This window comes from Rattus norvegicus, chromosome 14, assembly GCF_021556685.1.
Source record: "Rattus norvegicus strain SHRSP/BbbUtx chromosome 14, alternate assembly SHRSP_T2T, whole genome shotgun sequence".
In the NCBI taxonomy this organism is placed as follows: domain Eukaryota; kingdom Metazoa; phylum Chordata; class Mammalia; order Rodentia; family Muridae; genus Rattus; species Rattus norvegicus.
Window position 1 is genome coordinate 90,095,966 of NC_141547.1, and position 23,767 is coordinate 90,119,732.

Here is a 23,767-nt window from a genome sequence, read left to right on the forward strand (position 1 = left end):
TTGTAATCAGGCAGCCTGTGCGGCAGGTCAGCCCAGGGAACAGTAACTCTCAACCTCAGGCATGTATCAAAAGGGTAAGCAGTAACAGAGCTGTTGCTCTGTCGACTGGTAGCCTGCTCCACAGCAGAACTTTAATTAGTGGCTCCCTTAACAGCGCAGCCTGCTCTGTGAACATCCGTAAAAAGCCATCGGAACATGACTGTGGCTTCTCTCACCCATTAGCTTTAGTTAATGGTCAACCTTCATCCTGAACCACAAACATTCTGGTTACTCTAGCTTCAGGTGAAAGTGGCTTTTGTTCCCCTCTGGCTTTTGGAAGAGGAACATTTGACATCACTTCCTTCTCTGGCTCGGGGCCAGGGTTCCAGTTAAATGTGTCTTTGTTTACAGTGTGGACTCGTTGAAGGCAGCTCTTCTTTATCTAGGTCTTAGGCAATCAGCAGACACATGGCAGAGCCCTCCACATTCCCTGCATCCCTTGGTCTACTCCCTGTGCAGAGAACATGAATTCATAGAGGCCTTCCTTCTCCATGGGAGCTTCTTTGAACTTGGCCAGCCACGAGGACAGCCATGTTAGTAGTCAGCCATGATTCTTCCCTGCTACTTCTGAACTACCTGCCTCCTTCTTCCTTATCAGGAAAATGAATAAGGTTCATTCCCTGTAGATGCTGGCCAGACCCCATACGGACATTTCTGTTCCTTGGCTATTTTTTTTCTTTTTCTTTTTTCTTTTTCTTTTTTTCGGAGCTGGGGACCGAACCCAGGGCCTTGCACTTGCTAGGTAAGCGCTCTACCGCTGAGCTAAATCCCCAAACCCCCTTGGCCATTTTCAATCACTGTAACTTCATCCTGAATTTCATTTGGTGCCACCCGATTTTTGCGCTCAATCCAAAGATACCTGAAACCTTCAGTTCCAGCAGAGGACATCATTGCATTGGGTTCTCCTCAGCCTGGTCACCTCTCTTTGTTTGGAAATGAGTTGGTGCTGTCTATCTTAACCCAATCAATCACCTTATCTTGCTTTACCTGCCAAGAAGTCCTAGCTCCTTGTCTTCGGGGTCCACACCTTTTGGATCTTGTTTCCCATTGAGATATCCTCCCTCGGCCATGTCTCTATTGGTTTAATTTCCCATGAACTGGCAAACAGGCATGGAACCCAGTTATAACTGGTTACTAGTGGCCATACAGGTGCTCAGCAGACGAAGAAGTATCAGGAACCGAACTGGATGAATACACAATCTGTCCTAGTTCCTTATGTCACCACTGAACCTCTACCCTTGTGGGCGTGTGGTCTGGATGGTGAATCTTTGTAGTGTTAGCTGAACAGAGAGCCAAGCTAATTGAATTGGCTTGAGAAGCTTCTGGAATGATCAGCCCTCTCTAGATGACAACCAGGCTGAAGTGAAGCTCTGCCCACCTCCCATCCCTTTCTTTCTTACTTCCCTACTTTCTTTCTTTCATCCCCATGGGGTCTTGTTAGGACCCTCAGCAGTAAGGATGGAAAGATGAATGAAACACAGCTCAGCCATTTAGTTAGATGTTATTTTCTAGGTGAGTATTAACACCCTGGAGCTATGAAAAAGTTGAATGTTATAAGACGGTAATAGAGACATAAACCATGCCTAGATGGAGAAGCAGAAGGCAAGATTAATTTGGCCTAAGGGGACAGGAAAGGTGACCCACCTCTCAAGGCAAAACTGATCCCTGCTTAGAACCCACACGCACTGCTCATGCTCGGAGCTACCCCGAAGCTGATCAGACATTCTCAGCCTGTCCACTAAATACAACTCCACTGCAACAGACCAATTTAACTCCTGAATAGAGGAAGAAGAGTGGAAGGAATAAACTGGGTTAAAATTCAGCACAGAGACCGCAATGGAGCTCTCCATTCACCCAGAGAGGTTCCTCAACATCTGTGGATTCTCTTTCCTTTTGAAGACATTAGAATCCCAGAAACACTGGGCAATTGCCCAAGTCTTAAAGCTAGGCTTGGTGGAGTTGAATAAGACACATGTCATCTTACTCCCTGACAAAGGTCTTTCTGCTGCTGTTATTCACTCCCTAACCTAAAAGACAAGGTAAGGCAGAGAGAGAGAGAGAGAGAGAGAGAGAGAGAGAGAGAGAGAGAGAGAGAGAGAGAGAGAGAGAGAGAAAATGAAGAAGAAAGGAAACATTCGAAGCAGGAAGGAAAATGGGCCACAGGAAGTTACTGCACTGGCAATAGATGAAGGATAAATTCCTACTATGGTAGCAAAGTCCCCTTTATTTAATTGCTGGGTACAGGAGTTGTGGTGGTGGTATAAGGACAGTATTGCTGCAACAGACCTGATAATATTGTTTTGGAAAGGGTTGTAGGTCTTTGGGACTTGGGGCTGGAGAAGCCATTGAGTTCTCAGAGACCAATGGGCTGCTCCTAGAAGCTTGGAAGCTAAGAATGATGAGAGAGTTGCCAATGATGGCTTGTGGAGTTTTAGAGGGAAGATTAAAGATTCTATTCAATTGTGCGATACTTTGAATTAAGAGTCTGTTTTTCTGTGTTTCTGGTCAGGTGGAGCTGAAGAAACAGGCGTGATTAGCAGCAGACCAGCACCACTGAAGCAAAACCTTTGCTTTACTGGAGCAATTGATGCCGATCAGCTGGAGCTAAGAGATAAACCCTGTTTAAGAAGAGATCAGCATCACCGAGACAAAATCTTCTGGGAAGTCCTTTTTGGAGTCAGCACAGAAACGTTGTGGTCCAGAGGCAGCCAAGGCTGTTCCTCATTTCATCGCCTGAACTTGATAGTGTCAGAGTGACTCAGGTGATGCCGACTTTGAAAGTTTAAAGAGTTGGCCATTTGTGACGATGCAGCCTCAGTTGCAGTCAAAGCCCCAAAATAATGTGTTATGGGGGGGAGTTAAAGCTTGGAACTAAATAGCATGGTCAGAGTCCCCAAAGAAAGCCCAGGGAAGACTGTTAGTGAAGGTACTTCACAATTGTAGTGGGGACTTGGTCATTTTAGAGATAGCAATTTAGAGATAGCAATCCCAATGGCAGCAGCAGATGTAGAATAGACTCAGCATGAGTCTAGGAGATAAGCTCTGTGTGCTAGGAATGGCTGCCTAACCCCCCTCAAGGAACACAGAAGGTTGTGAATGAATCCCCAGATATCTGACATTGAGCTTTTCAGTGCTGGGCTTCAGTTTTGCTTTGTTCAGATTGTGACTGTGCCCTGGTTCTTCCCTCATGGAATAAGAATGTATTTAACTTATTTGATTTCACAGAAGCCCATGGTTGAGAGACTTGAGCTTTTAAAGAGATTTTGGAGTTTGATAGAGACTGGGTTGCTAGAGAGACTTTGAATTCTAAAAGAGACCAGTTATTCTAAAGAGACTGACTTTTTTTTTAAACTGTCTGAATTTGTAAAGACTGCAGAACCTTCATTTTGTATGTTTTCTTTGGTTTATAGAGACTGGGTTTCCCTAAGTCGTTCTGACCATCCCAAACTCTTTCTCTTGCTCTGTAGATTCAGAGATTCTACAGAATCTAATTCAGAGATTTGCCTGCCCCTCTGGGATTAAAATGCTGCGATCAAAGGTGTATACCCCCACCACCTGGCACAATATTAATATTGACATCCCATCTTGGGGACAATTGAGAAAGGAAAGGTTCTAACTGAAAAGTGGTGCTCTGTATGTCAACTTGACGAGAAGTCAGTTGTCCTGATTGTTTTTTATTTCAACTTGAGACAAGCTGGAGTCATTTTAGGAGAAGGAAACCCAACTGAGAAAATGCCTCTGTAAGATCAGGCTGTAGACAAGCCCGGAGGACATTGTTATATTTAGAGATTAGTGTGACGTAGCAGGCTATTGTAAGTGGTGCCATTCCTGGGCTGTCAATCTAAGAAAGCAGGCTAAACAAGTCTGGGGAAGAAAGCCAGCAGCAGCATCTTCCAAGGCTTCTACACTAGTTCCTGCCTCCATGTTCCTGTCCTGTTTGAGTTTCTGTTCAAACTCCCTTCAATAATGAACTGTTATGTGGAAACGTGAGTGAGATAAGCCCTTTGCTCCTTTCTTTGGTTGCTTTTGGTCACGATGCTTCACTACAGCAATTGAAACCCTAAGACATTGAAGCTGCCTGAAAGGATAATGTTTTTATTCGCCAAGGAAAGTGGTTCCTCTGAAATTGCATTCTCCCTGCATCTAATCTGCCCTATCACTGTTTCAGAATATCTGGTGAGAAAACCCAGTTTAAAGGCATGGTGGAGGCAAGCCAAACCTCTTCTTGAATACTCAGAGTAGTATCTCTACCTTATGACCATAAGGTTGGGAAAAATCACAAGTCCCTCCAGATTCAAAGTGACTTGGAATCATAGACAAATAAAATCTCTTCATTGGGACCAAGGTGAGGCAAATAAAACCTCTTCATCCCTTTGACTGGACAGCTGATTTTTCTGTTGTGCTATTTGACATGTACTATTACATAGTCCTAGAAGGTGTACAGGTTTGTGGTTCCCAACTGTAACCAAATTTGCCCCGGGGTTGGGGGGAGGAGGCTGGGACACTTGGTAAAACAAAGCGTCTGGGCTATTTCATGACTGGAGCAGTTGGCAGTAACAGCCTTGATTCTGAAAGCATTTGATGGTGTCTCTAGGTACTCCGAGGAGGGTTCATTTCCCGCCATAGAAGTGATCACACCTCCGGCACTATTTTTATGGTGTTCTGTGGAGGTATTTGTATTAGTGGTATTATACAGCCCTGGAAGTTATGACTGAGGAGGCCCAAAAAGGAGCAGGGGTTATCTATAAGTGAGGCAGCAACCCTCAGGCAAGGATAGATCTTTTCTCTGGTGTTTGCAGCAAATGCAGACAGCATGGAGAATCCCTACACTTCTGTCAGTGTGCATGTGTCTGTTTGTAAGGAAAAACGGTCTCCCAAGGAATTTCCAGGTCCTATTCTTTCCGGTCTCCATTTAAACCTTGGTTCATCATCTACACAGAGGTGGAGAAAATAGTTCTTTCCTCCCAAGGCAGTCTCACTCCCAACAGAGAGTCTGACCCTTTAAAGTTGTATGTCACTATCTGGCATGGAGAGTAACCACTGTTCAAGAAATATTTCTTTAAACACCCCACTTTGGAGATTAATTTGAACATATACCACTGGCCTTTAGTCCTTTATCCAAGAAAAGAAACAGATTCAAGATCAAAGAGGAGCGAATTGACATCAGCATTTAAACAAGTCAGCAGCAGCTGCAGCTGCAGCTTCTGTAGTAGAGAACCAGAGCGTGTGCTATTTGAAATTGTCCACATTTCTTATTCTTCCTTGTTTGTTCCTCTGGGTTTCTGGATGTAAAGATGGAATAAACCTCCCTACAGTCTCCGCTAACACATCCTCAGGATTTCAAACTCAACAGTTTGGTTTACACTTCCAACAGCAGCAAAAGCAATCTATCCACTGAGAGCAAAGCCAGAGGGGGCCTATTAGGGGAGAGGATTTTAAAGAAAAGAATAAACAGAAAGAAGAAAAGGCAAGATGAAAGGTCCAGAGAAGAGTGAGTGACAAGTCTTAGATGGAAGCCTGAGTGCACCTGACAGGTGGGCTGAGCGGTGCCTGCCAGGGCAGCGCGTGCAGCTCGGGTCTCCTACCCACCGAGGGCAGGGCAACGCCGGCCCGGGTGGCGACGCCTCGTGAGCGTGGGCAGCGGAGGAAGGAGCGGGGTGCTAGCCCTATGCCAGGCAGCTGCGACAGGAGGCAGGCGGCGGGCGTGCGGCTCTCAGCCAGCCTGCATCCCATTGGCCCTCAGGACGCGCTCCGAGCTGTTCCTCTCCTCCAGGGCGCAGCGGATACCCACTGGTCCCCGCAGCTCGGTTTGGAAAAATTCTTTGCCTGGCTGGCAAGGAGAGCGAGACTGGGCTCTGACGGCTCCCTAGGGCGCGCTTCTTGATGGAGATTCAGGGACGAGACCCGGGGATGAGAGGTGGAAGGCAGCGCGGGCACTGACAGGACTCCGGGAGGAGGCTACCAGCCATCAGCAGCCAGATGAACAGGCTAGGTCAAATGCTCTAACCGGGTGCATGCGCCAGGCGGAGCGCGCTGGTCGGACTGTTCTCTGCGGTCCGCCCTGCGCTGGTCCCCGGTCATCACCAGAATGGACACTGGAGCCCCAGGGCCGCGCCCGCTAGAGCCCGGCGTCCCTCCTGCGTCCTGAGCTCATGTATGTAGGTGCCACTCCGCCGCCGGGGTGAGGGTGCATGTTGGAGGTCCACGCCGCGGGCATGGGGACGCCTCTGGAAACTACTCTATGGCCCATCTGCTGAAGAGGACCCTTTCCTGACTCACAAGTTTTAAATATGGGCAATTCGCCCTGGGCTGAGGTCCACTGGTGTTGGCAACGAGTCAGGGGCCAGCGTAATTGGAGTCCTAACAGAGAGGACTGGCTGAGATAGAGCGGGACAGAGGCACTGGTGTGTATGGAGAGGGTGGGTGTTTGACAGAGGCAAATAGAGACTGGTATGTCTGTACCCAGTGATGTCTGGGGGCTCTAGGTTCCTTTGGGTGGCAGAAACTTTGAGATCCATAAAAGGCTGGAAGACGCCCTTCAGTAAGGTAGTCTTGGCCCTAGTCCCATGTCCCTGCACTTCCAACCTTCTCAGAACTCCCTGGGTGAACAGCAGTTATTGATCACCAAGACCCCTCCGGGTTATATGCTATTACAAGATAGCCTCTAGCCAGTAGCAGTGCTCACATCACCCTCCAAGTCTCTTAGTGAGGAGCCAGTTACTGGAAGTGAGGTAGCAGCTAAGGAGTAAAGCCTCAGGAATCCCGGACCCAGCCGACCAGGCAGAGGCCAGATAGCTCCCAGGTTAGAGAACAGAGGGGCATGTACTCCCTAGACAGCAGCATCTAAGAAGTTACAAATGAATCTTGGGGTCTTCGGAGTAACAGCGAGCTTTTGTGGTTTTGCGGGGGGTGTTTTTCTTTTTTTCTCTCACTTCTCCCCCAGCTTCCTTTCCATGCACAAACCCCTCGGGCTGGAGAGGAAGGGTTTCTCTTTAATCTGCTTGCACGTTTGTCGGTCGGTCTCCAACTCCACTGCGGAATTGTGTTTAGAAACCTGCGGGAAATGCGGCCAAGACTTAGGGGGAGCCAGCCTAGGTGCCAGGATTTGAGCTTTGAGTGCAAGCCTAGCAGCCCTCACCCGCCCGTCTTTGCTGCATTTTCCGGCTCCGCAACCTGCCGGTGATCATCTCCAGTACTAATCCCCACCGCAGGAGACCCTCGCGGCCGGTGTTTTTCTCCGACTTGGCTTGCTGTCTATTCCTGTACATGTGTGATGTCTGAGAACCCCCTTGTATACCAGACACTGGGCAAGTTGCCCCCTCCCCCAGCGTCCAGCTCGTTAATCTAGTGGGATGCTGGAGCCCGGGCGGCGCCGGGCCGGGAGGGGGCCACGGCGGGGCCGAGGTGCGCGCGGGCCGCGGAGCTCAGTTGTACTGCTGTTCTCTCCGCAGGGACAACGACTCCCGGCTGGCAGCGGCGCGCCCCAGGGCTGTGAATGCGACTTGCTCAACGTCCGCGCTCCCCGCCCGCCCGCCCGCCGGGACGTGGTAGGGGATGCCTAGCTCCTCTGCGATGGCAGTTGGCGCGCTCTCCAGTTCCCTCTTGGTCACCTGCTGCCTGATGGTGGCTCTGTGCAGTCCGAGCATCCCGCTGGAGAAGCTGGCCCAAGCTCCAGAGCAACCCGGCCAGGAAAAGCGCGAGCACGCGTCTCGGGACAGCCCGGGAAGGGTGAGCGAGCTCGGGCGCGCCTCTAGGGACGAGGGCAGCAGTGCCCGGGACTGGAAGAGCAAGGGCAGCCGCGCGCTCTCGGGCCGGGAGGCGTGGAGCAAGCAGAAGCAGGCCTGGGCTGCCCAGAGCGGGAGCGCCAAGGCCGCGGACTGGCAGGTCCGGCCTCGCGGGGATACCCCACAGGGGGAGCCCCCGGCCGCCGCCCAGGAAGCGATCAGTCTGGAACTCATGCCCACACCGGAGCTGCCTGAGGAATACGCCTATCCCGACTACCGCGGGAAGGGCTGCGTGGACGAGAGTGGCTTCGTGTATGCGATTGGGGAGAAGTTCGCCCCAGGTCCCTCAGCCTGCCCATGTCTGTGTACGGAGGAGGGGCCCCTTTGCGCCCAGCCAGAGTGCCCGCGGCTTCACCCGCGCTGCATCCACGTTGACACCAGTCAGTGCTGTCCGCAGTGCAAAGAGAGGAAGAACTACTGCGAGTTCCGGGGCAAGACCTACCAGACTTTGGAGGAGTTCGTGGTAAGAGGCAAGAGCTTGCTAGCCTGGCAACTTGGCACCTTCCAGGAAGAGGGCAGAATGGCTTTGGTTCTATGGTATCTCCCCACCCCCTGTGTCTTTGAAGAGAAAGCTCCCCCTGGTTCTCTGAGGTGGAGGGCAGTTTGGATACCCATTTAGCATGCACTCTCTTAGTGCTGGGGCAGTCCTTGTTAGACCAGTGTAGAGGGCTGTTATTGATTTGATCAGGTTATTTGCCTTAAAAAGGTTCCTTTGGACTGAAACCTTGACACTAAGAGAACAGCTCCGGGTTATTGGCTACACTTTCAACACAAATTCATTGCTCCTAATTTAGAAGTGAAGTGCTCAACCTGTTTTCAAACACGGTGTAAATTACCCTGCCACTTGGGACACAGTCTTTAGTTAATGGCTAATTAAAGAAGACCAATCATATGCAGAAGTCGTTCCCCCCAGATCTGGAGTTCCGACTAACAAATAATTGTTCTAAGTATCAAAAGAAAACATTTTTTTGTTTACTAGTTGCCAAAACATGGTGGAAAGCAATATCGAGAAGCCCAGTTTGTGGTTAAAGGTGTTTTAATCGTAGAGGAATATAATGTGTTTTATTGCTCTTGATCTTCTGCATTGGGTTCCAGGCTAAGGTTCTCACATAGAGTGATTTAGTGTGGCTGTTTATCAGGCTAGGAGACAGATTATTTATCTACGTTTTATAGAAAAGAAACTGAGGCAGAGAATATTTTTTTAAATGTTCTGAAAGCAGGGCAGCCAACAGAACAAACTGTGCCCCGATAAGATATTCTTCTCTATAGTTTATGCTTTCACCCTTACGTCCCATTTGAACTATGGTCAGGCCCTATTGGAACCTTAGGTTTGCATGGTGCTCCTGCCCTGGTTGCCTGTGTTGTGCATGGTTCAAGGTGCATTGTCTGCCTCTGGCTTAGGAACCTTAGAAATGTACTCATCTCTGTGTTTGCAAACACCCCAAGCTAGCTCTGGTCTTTGGTTGAACATTCCAAAGACATTTTTTACCCCTGCCAGCAGAGGGCATCCTGAAGTTCCAAACCCTAAAGCAGAAGTTGGAAGACAGGAAGGATGGATGCCTTTGGGAATCCCCTGTAGATTTGTGGATTCCTGGACTCCGTGTGTGAAAGGCAGATTAATGAGTGGAGTGGATCCCAGTGTGTGGAGATTGTGAAGTGTTCAGCCAGGAGGAACTGATCTACAGATAATCTGCAAACTGTGTAACTGGCTTTGTGTTTTAGGTAGGAAAGATGGGTTTCCGTTTGCCTGCTGGTCTGATGCATGACTACAGTGAGACAGGCAATGCCCAGATAGATGTGGATGTCTTTTTGTTGCCGTTCTCTTTAAGAAGAGGAGCCTACTGTCCTCAAGGCTAATGAACAGGGAACAGCTTCAAAGATACCACAGTCTTTGGCTTCAGCACCTTGGAGAAAGACAACTTTGATGAAAATTTTACAGGGCCCAGACTCAAGAGATGTAGAGTCAAGATTACAGTCTTCAGTATGACTCCTGTGAACTGAGGATGCTGCCAGATAGCTCTCCAGATGTTTTGGATTCCCAGCCCAATTCTCTTAAGTGGTTTGGGTTCATAAGATAATCAGAGTCTTACAATGTCGAAGACAGTTCTTTTTTTTTTTTTTTTTTTTTTTTTTTTTTTTTTTTTTTTGGTTCTTTTTTTCGGAGCTGGGGACCGAACCCAGGGCCTTGCGCTTCGTAGGTAAGCGCTCTACCACTGAGCTAAATCCCCAGCCCCAAGACAGTTGTTCTTAAATTAATAACATTTGTTGCTTGTTCTGTTTATAGAGTTCCCCAGCACTTTAGAACAGCTTTGTGAGGTGAGCTAAAGAACTATTTTACTATAAAATAAAGAGCTGTAACACTTCCCAGAGGAGCCATCCCTGCACCTGAAATCACAAACACAGAACTCAAATTTCTGTTTTCATAATTCATTGCCAAACTCTAGGTGTAAAAACAAAACAAAAACCTGTCTTCTTTCTTTAAATGGCTTTTCCTATTTTCCTCTCTCATTCTCTCTCTCTCTCTCTCTCTCTCTCTCTCTCTCTCTCTCTCTCTCTCTCTCCTTCTCTCTTGTGTGTATATGCATATGTGTGTATACATACATGTACAAAGCCAGAGGTCAATATATACTGTGTTCCTCAGTTTCCTCCTTGTTTTTGAGACAAGGTCTTTGAATGAAACTGAAGCCCACTGATTTGGCTAGACTAGATTTGGCCACCTCTAGAGATCCTCTGGCTTCATCCTCCCCTCCTGTCCAAAGCATGAGGGTTACAAAGGTATACCACAGCACCTGGCTTTTATGTGGGTGCTGGGACTCTAAACTCTGGTCCTCATACTTGCAAAGCAAACTGGCTGAGCTATCTCCAGCCTGACTTTTCATTTTTAACTTTCACGCGGTCCTTATACATGTTAGGATGTCACATGCTTGTTTATCACATGGCTGTTAATAACTTTGACTATGTGCTTTCTATTATAATATATAGTTTACATAAAGCTTTTACTCTAAGAGATTCTTGCTCCTTGCTATTGGTATCAAGTACATTTTTAGTTATCTCTGCCCATAGAAGTAATTTGTACCTGTGGCTTTTGATTCTCAATATCATACTAGGACCCAACACTTGGATGAGAGGTCCTACAAAGGATCAGTATGGTAGAGTACAGACTCAGCTTCAAAGCTTGGAGGATTTGGAAGGCAGTGGATGGATATTTACTTTACAAATGTTCACATACTTGCATTTATCAGTCAGGGGAAGAGAGCGGTGGGGGTGGAGAGAGAGAAAGAAAGAGAGAGAGATTGATTATCTGCCCATCAATCTATTGTATGACATCCTACACTAATGTTCAGAACTTCTTTCCTTAGCACAGAAGGAAGTGAGCTGGAAATAGGAGGAAGGGGACTTTCTTTCCTGAGGACATGCAGAGCCCTGCACCAAGCTGGGCTCTGCTTCCCGACAGAGGAAATTGCTGACCCTGCCTTGTGGGAATTTGAAGTGGAAGGCAGGTGAAACTCTGGGGCTGCCAGCTGCCAGCAGTTGCCTGTGATGTGTGGAGCATTTAGCTCCTATAACATATCAGCATTAACTTGGTTCTATGCTTCCTATCCTTGGACACATGTTTCTAAACCCTTTCACTGCAGACTCTCATCCCTGTCTTTTAGCTCCTTTCTGGATACTTTAGCCCTTATCAAATCTATTTATAGCTATATTATTTATGGCTACCTATCAGTAGAAGACTTTACTGTTCAACAAAATACCTCAAAGGTACTCATGGTGACCTCAAGATGGTAGCCTCACTCCTCCAGGTGGCTGTAATTCCATTTATATCCAGTATAGGAGGTCAGGTTAGAATGTTTTTCCGTTGCCTCTTGCCTGTATAACAATTGTCTCATTCTTCAACTTATGGCAGCGGCAGACATCCAACACAGAACAACTTCTATCTGCTTTCTGCTTTCTAGGAATATTAGTTGGCTGGTGTTTCCATAACAAGCACCAAATTTTTAAAAAAAATGTGCGTCCCAACACATAGAAATGCATTACCTTATCATCCTAGGGGCTAGAAATGTGAGCTCAAGGCCCGTGTAGGCTTAGTTGTGTCTAGGATGCTTTCCTTGGCTTGCAAAGGGCTGTCTTCTCTCTTTATTTGCTCTTTCTTCAGTATTTGTGTTCAGAGATTCGTTTTTTCTTTTCCTTTGTTCCTTGGTGGCAATTGTTACTGTGGGGGTTGAATGGGTGGCCTTCCACAGGGCAAACACTCTAAGGTAAATTCCTCAACCCTAAATCTCTTGCCAGGATAACCAGAACTGTCACTCCAATGACCTCATTTTAACAGTTTCCCCTCTCAAAGGTCAGGCCTCCAAGTGCAGTCAAATTATTAGATATTGGGGTTCTGACTTGACAGTGTCTGTCAGAATACAGTTCACTCTGCAGCACAGTGTCAATGACCAGAGTCCACCTTGTGGCAGTGAGACTGAGGAACAAACAAGACATGTTGGGTTAAAAAGGGACATATCTACGTGGCCAAAGGAAGGAACTATTTTTAATGAAGGCCCAGGGAAAGATGATAATTCCAGGCCCACTGACCATCAGCCTGGTCCATACAATTGTGTCAGTTTCATTCTGATTGCCACTTTGGAGTTTTTATGTTGTTTCTGTGGCCGCACCCTCAAGTCACAGCCAGATGAAAGGTGACTCTGCTACTCTGGTGAATTTTAAACCTGTCCCCCATGATGATTAGCATTTAGTGAAGAAGCAGATTGAATTTGAAATTCATTGACAAGAAATAAGTTTATTTTGGTCTACCCAACAAGTTGTTCGCACTGTGGGAATTCTGGTTCTGAAGGATTCATGAAGATATAAATGGAAGTCTGTAACCATGTTCAGTATTTCAAGCCAATGGAACTCATGGGGCTCACTGAAGTAAGGCTGTATTAGGTAGCTAGCTGCTTCATGTTTCCTTGCTTCTGGTTAGAGAGCATCAGCTCAAGGTATTCAGCACTGTTTGCCGAGCAATGAGGAGCTCATTTGGCAATCACTATGTCTTGGAAAAAGGAAATATGAATTATTAGTAGGCATTGCTTAATGAATTGTCTGTTGGAGCTCAGAACTATTGAGAAGCAAAAACCTGTGGGATTCCTGCAGGAAAATTTATAGGGGCTACTGAGTTTAAAGCAAGCTCTCTCTCTCTCTCTCTCTCTCTCTCTCTCTCTCTCTCTCTCTCCCTCTGTGTGTGTGTGTGTGTGTGTGTGTGTGTGTGTGTGTGTGTGTGTGTGTGTAAAAGATTCGATATCTGGCTTGCCGTTAACTGTATCACAAACATTTCTAGACTTTCATCAAGGAGAAGAGGATTTTCACATGAAACATAGAACCAAGCCTTCTGTCTAAATAGATATCTGTTGCAATTTTGGATAAATGCCAGTAAAAAAAGACTCAATCATATTTTTAGTCTAATGGTGTTTATATTCTTTTGACTGATATTGCATAGCCAAAACAATGCTATTACCATCTACCCTGACTGAGCAAGTATTCTTTTGTGCGAGGCAGTAAGAATGGCAATTAGATCCAACTACTTGTACAAAAACATTTACACAGACTCAACAACCTGAATGACATTTATGCCTAATAAGAAACTGGATGCATTTAGCTAAACATGTGTTTTTATATGTTTATGATGTTTTAGACCGAAAATACAATAAATGCCTGTATCTTTTAAATTATGAACTATTGAATTGTAATGAAATAAAAACATCTAGTCCTAGGCAACCCATAAGAACAAAGGGTGACGATTCAATCAAGCCACAGAACTTTAGGGGTAGGCAGGACCTTAGCAAAGACCATACCCACCTGGGGCCCAACAGTCGAATCCAGCTGGAGGTTTCCCAATAGCTAGCTCATCTCTATGGAGTTTGTTTGTCTAGTGCCAATATCAAACAAGTGAAAGGTTCATGTCAATATGCACCTGTCTAGTTCCTGTGGCAACGGGATGACTCTTAGACAGCAGCTGTAGAGGGATAGCCTGAGGAAGTCATTTGCTCCCACACGTGGCTCCTTCTCAACTTAGCAGTTGTTGTTTCTGTAGACATTCGTCCTAACATTTCCCCTTAGAACATGAGGACCTTATTCAATGCCATGTGCCTGCTTACACGCTGAAGGAGTTCTAGGATCCTCACCCTATTTGATGGCCTGTCCCACTTTCTTCATCGGTAAGCATGGAGTTCTTGGCATGTGGACATGCTAGTGTGAGTCTTGGTCTGCCACATGCTGCACCCTGGAACACTTTCAGGCCTGCCTTGTTTGCTGGCAGAGAGCAATTAGTGGTACCCCGAACATCTCTTACCAACAGAAAAAAGATGAGGTTACTGAAAACAGTTTGCATTTATGAAGCTCTGAACAGATGGACGGAAAATCCTGCTCTTGACACTTGTGCAGATGCTCAGATGAGTTCCCCTGGAAAGATCTGAGAAGTGGCTATGCCATGGTCTGGTCTAGATCTCCCTGAGCCTCTATCTGAAGATACTCTAATCATCAACTGCTGGTTAGTAGAGCTGCGTTTTAAGAATTTTTATCTAGATTAAAATCTCCATGTTGATACATTCTGACATAAGACCCATCCTGGCATTTACTTCCTAGAAAAATTTTAATTAACATGTGCTGTGTACTCAGCAAGATCTTGGAGACTTTGTGAGAAGCAAATGGAACCCTCTAGTTGACAAGCAGGGCCACTATGGTATGACATATCTGGAGACTCTTGGTGGGGAGTTCTAAGTGGACAGGAGAAAGTCAGTCTTCTGAGCTGTGGCTCAGTATTAGTAGTAATAAACTCAGTTCTTGATGATGGCTTATTTCTAATTGATAGGAATCTCCAGGACAGATGTCTTGAGGGAAAGAAAAAGCTGTTCAAATGAAACAACTATCAGCTAATAGGTAATATGGCTTAACTGCAGAATACCCACACCATAGACTTTCTACCCACACTGCTCTGCTCTGTAACCATCCGTTCCCAGTACTTTTCTGACCATGTAGCTAGACGTCCTTCTTGCTGCTCATGTGTTCCTAGGCTGATATCCTGCCAGCTGGATCTCTCGTCTCATTCTATTTCTGTCAGGCATTGGGGTGCAGCCAGGACATGGCCTGGCTTTCGAATCTGCAAGAAAGGATGATGTCAGGCCTTGTGAGTTCTCTCAGAAGCCCTAGGACAGTAGAAAAGCATGAAGACCAAGAATTAAAATGTTATGTAGATACACTCATTTTCAGTAATGACAGAACTTAGGATTTAAACCCAAGGAAACCATTGCTTTCATGGCAATTTGAAAGATGGGCAAAATTCTACCTTTTACAAAATATACAAAATCGTGGATATGATATAAAACCTATCCATGCTTGTCAATATTTGATTAAAGTAAGAAAATCTATTAAAATCAGAGGATTTTGATTCACAATTTTGGAAATTATAATCAATGATTGATAGACCTTATTGGTTTTGGCCAGTGGTAAGAGGCTATGCCTATCATGTTAGGAGCACATGATAGAGTAGAACTGGTCATATCAGGATCCAAGCTCAAAAAGAGAGGGAGGGTCAGGTCAAGGATCCTCAATACCCTTCAGGAACATCCTCTCAAAGGCTATGGATCTGTCCGTAGATCTATTGCTCTAAGGTCCTCCCAATAGTAACATTTCAGAATTGAGCCTTTAATGTATAGGTTAAGAGAGGATATAAAAGGTCCAACCATAGGAATATCTTTTGAAAAGCAAAACTGAGATGCTAAGAAAGTAAAAGACATTGATCGCTAGAGGTAGAAATTATTTTCCATAAAGTCTGCCTTGGTGTAGGGGCCTCTGGAAGCCTCTTAACTCTGATGGGCCCAGTCTCGTGGGTCTAGGAAACTATGGAGGGAATTAGAACGTTATTTGCTTTATAAAGTTAGGGTCTGTCCTTACAGGGCCTTTGCTGTTGAGTAGAAAGAGTCTTAGGGTTTCTTTGTATGGCTCCAGTTTCTGCACTCACATCTTCTTACAGGTGTGAAGTCAGTTCACTCTTCCAATGATGTGTGAAAAACACAAAGTTTTCTGTCTTTCCTCAAGTTACTTGCGTAAGAAGAGACCAAAAGTCCCCATCCTGAGCAAGCACACACTGAGGAGATGCACCTTCCGCCTAGGCCTCTAGACACACCACAAAGAGCATTCTAAGTGATGTGAATCATCTCCAAGTAAACCTGAAATAGTTAGAAGAATCAGACTCATTAGCAGGAGTCGGGCAAGAGCAAAGCTGTTAAACCTTTTTGAGATCCTGAAATGAGTGCAATTAATGTGAATCAAGAGATGGATGTTGAAAGAAAGCATCTGGATAAGAGGTACAAATGTATTTTGTTACTTGCCATGTTTGTAAGTTAGGTCAAATGCAACCTAAATTAATGAAATGATGCCGAAAGAGGCATTTGTGTCCAGTAGTTAGTGGGTAGATCAGAAGTAGGTTTGTGATTGTTACTTGTCCTTTTCAAATTGACTAGATTTAGAAACCTCTAGGAGGGACAATTCCTTGGCATGTCAGTTAAGGGTTTCCAGTAGGAGGAAAAACCTGACTGTGGGCTGCACTTTCCAATACAATGGATAACCAGTTGAAAAAAAAAATGGGTAAGGTCTAATTTAATAGCAAAGCCATCTCTTCGCAACTCCTGACTAAGGATGCAACGTGACCCTCCATTTCACATACCTTGACTTCTCCACCATGAGGCAAACCCTTCTTTAAGTTGCTTTTGTTCGATGCTTTCTATCAGTAACAAGAAAAGTAGCTAATAGAAGGTTAGACGCTAATAAAGGGTTAATCTAGTGCGTTGACAAGTAAGTATAGAGGAGCAGACTTATGAATGGAATAAAGGAATGAGGTGTCCCACTGCAGCAAGAGAGATGCTGAGGTCTAGTGCGTCTCCCTAGACTGTGGGAGAAATCAGGGGACAGTCCCATGACTTTGTGGTTACAACACACGCCAATTTTCTGATTCAGAAAACCCAGAAAGTATAAGCAAGGATGTAAGGAAGGGTAAAGAAGACTTGTCTACTTTTGTCACTCTGAGTCTAGTGAGAACAAGGACATAAGAAAGATGTTCAGCACCATGAGCAGCCAGAGAAGATCCTGTGTGCAGCGCTGCAGAGGAAGGGCTGGGCTGGAGATGAATGACTGTGCAACAAAGACAGAAAAAGATGGGAAAAAGCAAGTGTTAATCTGGCTAATGCATCCAGCACTGTCACTCAGGGGGGAGCCTGGTAATCTACTTTGGAGCAATAATAAACTGGACAAAATGGCATGTGCCTGTAGTCTCAGTTAATGACTTGTCAGACTTCAGAGTGCGAAGGGAGTTTCAGGCATCAGACAGTAGAACCTAGGTCTATAGCTGGAAACCTACTGTGTGCAAAACAGCTGTACAACCCGTACCCATGGTGCATGGTGATAGATAAGTGGATACTGCACAGTGCCTGCCTCCCCGGGTGAACGAAGAAGAGGCAGATGAAGCAGATATACCTATAACTGAGTTGGTTTTCTCGCCCTAGAGTTTGAATTGGTAAATTTGAATAGGAAAACCCTTTAAGTCCACCTTCTGAGTGACCTCAGAAAGGAAGTCCAGTGGGCCAGTCTCAGCTTTAGACTGGATCAGGAAATAAGTGGACACACTCAAAGGCCCCTCTGATGTCGAAGCTTCCCATCACAGGCACCACCAGGCTCCTTTTGACCATGAGCAGTTTGTATTGGGCTTTCTGTAATGAAGAGCACTTTGGAATGATATTCCTTCTTATTTGGTTCTCTGTACCCATCATGCACTGGGCAACTTCTGAAATAAATAGTGCCTCCAACCATACAGATGCTCCACATGTCCAGCTCTCACAATGTCCTCTTATTCTTTCAAGTTTTAGGTGCCTTTTACAAAGATCTCTCAGTCTTAGTAGAAGGCTTCAAGTCACATACAATCAAATTACTTTCAAGCAAGTGACTGTTCTCATTCATTGCTTTTGGTGTGACAAGAGATTTGACAGTCACTTTCGAGACAGACCCTCCTCCCTGAGACAGTCGGAGAGCTGTCTTTAGTCCCCTTGGGTGTAGTCAGTAGATGGGTAGTGAGACATATACCTTCTTGGGTAGATCAAGAAAGCCCTGAGCACGGTTGCATTTACCCGTTGGTACCTAGCTATGTCAGGCATGTAGAAATGTCAGTGTTGAACGAGTTAAAAGTCAAAAAGGACTCCGACAAGGCTGGAAGAAGAGAGGTGAGTGGCCTGAGGGATAAACTGTGCTCTCAAGTCTCTGCTTAGATGGCATCTTGCTGTTGGCAGAGCTTCTGGACTCCAGGGCTCTCAAGGAAGACAAGAAAATAAGATCATCTTGCCCTGGCTAGTAGGGAAGGAAAGGGGGCACACTTTAATGATTAGGTCAGAGGAATATTGGCTCCTGTATGTCTGCTTGCAAAAGTGGGTCTCTCTGTGGGTAAGGGAGCCCTGTAGGCTCCTCTGCTTAGAGGTTAAGGCCTCAGACAAAAAGGCTGGGTAACCTGGAGACACAGCTGGTACTTTATTCACATGTGTGTGGATGGCACAGAAGGGGGCTTGCCTGGGGCTAAGATAGAGGACAGCAGAAGGGAGCCAGCAGTGCAGATAGTGAGCTGTCTCTGAGCTCTAAGGCTGAGTAATTGACAGCTGATGCACTCGGATGGACTGCAACATGACAGCCTGACTGATGGAGTCCACACTGGCTTCCAGAGAGCCACCTTTGAGCTGTGGGTGCAAGCCCTGCTGTCATGGCACTGTTCAAAGGCGAATGGACATATATTTGGAGACTGTCACGATTATCTGTTCAAGATGAGCTTTGTTTGCCTGCTTACATTAAGAACGCCAAAGAGAGAGAAACATTGGTTTCTCTCTCTCTCTCTCTCTCTCTCTCTCTCTCTCTCTCTCTCTCTCTCTCTGTGTGTGTGTGTGTGTGTGTGTGTGTGTGTGTGTGTGTGTTTGGGAGTGTGTGTAAGACATGTATACACCAGTTTCAGTGCATTAAACATGCCTTCACTTGGCTACAGACCCCCCAACTCTGTTCACCTTGTTCACTGTGTCATTTTTCTACCTGAATGATCCCTAAACTGAGTTTATGTTCCCTGCAATGGCATCAATTCACAGGTCTTCTCAAAGCCTTCTCAAGTATGTTCTTTGGAACATACTTGATTTTATTCCTTTATGTATTCAGCAAATACTACACCCTCTGCTTTACTCTCCCAAGGATTACTTAAGAGTTTGGATCTTCTGGGTTATTATTTGTTTTTGTTCTTGTTTGTTTGTTTTTTTTTGTTATTTTGTTTTGTTAGAAAAAAAAGGTGGTTTGCCTTTTAATGAAAGTTTCAGGAAGGGCTTCTTTCATACAGGTTGGCTCTAGATAGTTGATCATATGCACATCACGTAAGGAATCTGCAAATGAGTAAATTAATTATTGGTACTACATAAGAATCTCAATATCACCTAGGATCCCCAAGGGGGGTCACTGGGGACTCTGAATCTGATTGCCTATATACAGCCCTATGGCTTTTGGCATGCTGGAGTGCAAAACCTTCCTATGTTGGTCCTGATAGATGGCAGAAGCACTTGACCTTAGAGTCTTAGAGGTTCAAGAACTTCCCTAGGTTTTGCAGGGCCCAGCTGCTGGCCATGTTTGAAGGAGAGTTGTGGTGATGCCTTGATATGCTTTGAAACAACTCACCTGCTCTTAGCAGTGGGCAGAGAGGAGGTAAGGTTAACCAAAGAGGCGTGCTCTTGCCAATGCTGAGTGTGTGTGTGTGTGTGGCGGGGAGGGTGTCAGAAGTGGCCTACTTGCTTTTGATGAATCTATTCTGATTATTTATCCATCGGTCTGCAGGCATTATGTCTGAATCATCAGCAGAAGATGCTGTCCTGCTTTACTCTGTTTCTCAAAGTTACTCAGCTCTTTGCTACCAAATACACGTGACATATGAGTACTATTTTCTACCCTTTCCTGCCCTAGCAGATTTCTGTAGGATCTGCCCTAACCAGAGAGAACTGTTCAGACAAGGATTTGAAAGTCTCAGGCAGAGAAGATCTTACAATGTTATTGGTTGGTGCTGAAGAAGAAAGCTGGACCACCCCACCTCCTCTCCCAGGGTGCTCTGTGAATTTGCAGTATGGTCCATGGGGTTTTGTTTCTTCCAGACTCTCAGAAACTGACAGCTTCTGGGGACAGTTCTTAATTAAGTCCCTTTGTGTGCAAATTCATTCCTGACAGAGCATGGAGGACAAAGAATGACAAAAATGTCTTCTCTGAAGAGCACAGGCAGCCAGGCTGAATGCCCTGTGGCTGCTGGCTGCTGGTTGGATTTGAGGGAAAGGAAGGATGAAGGTCCATTTCACTCTAATAGGGAAATACCCTCTTCCTACGGAAAGGAGACAGAATCACCCAGGGAGAGCAGAGCTTGCCTGTGCTAGCCCTGCTGGATGACTCTTCATCAGAAAAGAAGGGGTGCCTGCCAGCTTTCCTGTAACTTACATGGGCAATTGCCTCTGGTCAGATTTGAGGGCAAGTCGGTGAATAATTTAATAAGTCAATAGGGCAAAGTGTGGAAGTAGAGTAAAACTGATGAAAACGAAGCTGTAGTCAATGGAGTGTGTGTGTGTGTGTGTGTGTGTGTGTGTGTGTGTGTGTGTGTGTGTGTGCCTATATTCTGATTCCACACCAGTGACGATGTTTATCTATAGACAAGACCTGAGTTGAACATTTGATCAGCTCCCCACCCCCCGGGTGTGCTTTCCTCACTCTGTCAAAGCAAATTCAAAAGGTATGACGTTCCCCGTCTGCTCCATCTCTAAATAATACAGTTCTCCCTTGTCAGGAGTTACTGAGTTATTCGCACACGAAGAGCACTTGGTAGCTTTTCATGCCACATGCTCAGAGTGTGAACTGGACGGTTTTGATAGATGGAGTTGCTAGAAAGGACACTTTCGCCACCTGGTGACAAAACTGTGGCAGTGGTTTTTTTTTTTGTTTTTTTGTTTTGTTTTGTTTTTTTTGTTTTTTTTTTTTTTTTTTTTTTTTTTTTTTTTTTTTTTTTTTTTTTTTTTGAGTAGCTGTTAGTCCACCAAAGACAGTTCTTGCCTTTAGCAACTAGCTTGGAGCCTAAGCTCTTCAGGATAACTGAACAACAAACGAAATTCCCACATGGGAGCTGGAAGATCATTAGCTTTAATGTAGTAGCATTCCCTTTAGCTTGTGGACCCTTAAAATCTGAAGATGCTTGAAAATAGTTATCTATAACCATTTTTCATTGGGCTTTTGTTGGTCTTAGAGTTTTTTTAGAGATCCCATTACTGTGGGTAATTACTCAGTGATTTGGTGGTTTTCCCCATAAAGACTGGGCCAGCTTTCATTTACCCCAGACAGGAAGGAGTCCCATAGCATCAAGTTATTGAAAGGGCACCCTACCCTCGCCAGCTTTCTGCCTTCTTGCCTTGCTTCTTGTTACAGAATCCAGCCAATTGTCTGAGGTGCTACAGGTCCTGTGTTTTCTTCAGAACAGCATCCTAGCTTTCATAGTTGTGAATAATTATCAACCTCTTTGCAGCCCCCAGTGATGTCGGAGCCTCTATTCTTGACAGCTATCTTGTTCCAGCTCTTTTAGGATCTCTGGTCACCAGAGGTCCCTTCTCTGTTCTATATCTTAGGTGCCTGTTCCTTGTCAGAACACTTGAATGACTCCTGCACTTTTGAGTTTCCGTACTGTAATGGAGGCCAGCTTTCCCCACAAAGCATCTGGAGTCTTCAGAATCTATCCAGGCTAAGGAATGTCAGTTCTCAGTTCTCAGACACCTCTCCACCCAATCCTGGGATACTTCCGATAGACTCAAGCTAGAATCTCAGCTTTTGATTCTTTGTCCTTGTCCCTCTTTCTCCCTCCCACAGTTCTTGTTTCCAACACTAAAAATGATTAGGCTTCCCTAGGATGTGTTCTGAAAGTCATACTTTTGTTGCCTCTGAACTGTAGCTTGCCCTGCAGACTTTTGAGTTCTGATGTCTGAAGGTTCAGCTCCAGATGCACTGGAAATGATGACTTCCTTACTGAATAGTCCCTGGTAATGCCCACAAACTGAGCATAAGTACTTATTAGTAGATATTAGCAGTTGCCAATGGTTTTGCTCTTTGGAAAACTAAGTGTTGGGGCCTGCATGAAAATACAGAGCTGAGAGGTCTGGGAGAAGACAGTTGAGAAGAAAACCTAGCTGGACAGAATTTCAGAGTTTACCCAGCACTCCTATTTATGGACTTAGCATTGTGAGTTCAATTTAGTGTAGACTAAAAATACTTAAAAGATTCGCATCTGAATTCCTTGTCGTCCACTAAATAATAGAGTCAAATAACTATCTATAGGACACTTTGTACAAGTGGGTAGAATAAGTCGCCTGGACATCAGTTTAATTGTACAGCTGGATGTGCATGGATTCCATGCAAATATGACTCTGTTTTACAGAAAAGACTTGAGTCTTTGTAGATTTGGGTCTCTATGGTTAAAGGAAATGTTTATATGTATAGTGAGGGAAGACAACACTAGTTTTCTCTCACTGTGCTCTGTACCTCATAGCAATCATGTTCATTGTGTCTAAGCATTATTGGGAGCTATGGTTTAAATCCATCTTTCAGATGTGGCACTGATACACAAGTCACATGCTCTAGTTTGCACACTCAGTTGGGCAGAATTGGGCTTGGACCCAATATCTGGTTGTCAGTCTTGCTCTTCCAGTAAAAGAGACGATGTGGTTTCTGTCCATGTGTGCCAGGCACTGTAGTGCTCCAATTGCACCTTGATCATTTACTGGATACCTTCTTCCTCCTGGCCTGTCCATATGAAAGCATAGAGCTTCAATGAGAAATGTGGCCAGCCTCAGACAGCTTCCATTCCCAAATCCCTGTGCAGTCACAATGTAGACGCAGCCACTGTCCCACCAATGCTACCTGGTACTCTTCACTTTCTGGCCTGACCCTTGCTTGTCTTGCTTGGGGAAAAGTAGAAACCATTTGTCCTTGTGGCCAGAGACCTCCCCACTACCATATTCAGTTTTGAATTTCTGGTTGGGCATCTGTAAGAGACTGTTGTACAAGTTAATGCATAGACTTTTCTAGTTTCAGGAGCATGGGTACAGGGCTTCTTCTGCCTGTGGCATGCACCCTGGGACAGTAACACCGAGGCCCAGAAGAGGCTGGGCAAACAGACCTATGTGTCAGTGTCACCCTACCCTAGAGATCTGGAAACATTCTTGATTCAACTTGTTTTCATGTTTGTTTTGAGATGGGGTCTTGCTACATAGCCCAGGCTAGCTTGGAAACCTGCAGTTATCCTGCTTCAGTCTTTCAAGTGCTAACATAACAGACGTGCTCCTGCTCAATTTGTGGGGCATCCTTCATCCCTGGGGTAAAGACTCTGTGATAGCGCCAAGCAGATTAGTATGGGATGCCCACACCATTCTCCTCACTGTCTGTTCACCTAGTGCAAGTGATGCAGCCCAGAGGCGTGCCACCGGAAACTGCCAGCAGCTGATTACTAGTGGGGGTGATGAGTTGGCTTGACCGCTTCCCTCCTGTGCTATGTCTTACCGTATTTGTTTCTGATCCCCATCTCCTAATGAGATGAAAGGATACAAGTAAAACTAAACCTCCCTCACTATCCTTGCTTAGTCTTTGCTCTCTCTTCACTGCCATGAGAAGATAGGTAAGTCAGCCTCCTGGGTTGACTTTCTCATTTTCTCCATAAGCACACTCCTGTAAACACATGCCTTTTGTTACATGAGCCTGCACGGATTGCTGCTTACACGCACATGCCACGAGATGCCATATCTGTTCTTTGTAACTTGCTCTGTTCCTCGTCATGCTTTTAAGATCCAAATATTTACCTCATGTATGATCATTCCTGTATGTTT

At 45.5% G+C, this 23,767-nt stretch overlaps 1 protein-coding gene across 1 annotated transcript in view; it reads left to right on the plus strand.

Moving 5' to 3' along the window:
• Positions 1-5,882: 5,882 nt before the first annotated feature.
• Positions 5,883-23,767, plus strand: part of Vwc2 (von Willebrand factor C domain containing 2) — a 140,640-nt gene continuing 122,755 nt past the window's right edge. The window contains 2 exon segments of the mRNA NM_001109312.1: positions 5,883-6,193; positions 7,491-8,286. Coding sequence (NP_001102782.1) covers positions 7,594-8,286 — 693 coding nt within the window. The 5' untranslated portion in view covers positions 5,883-6,193; positions 7,491-7,593.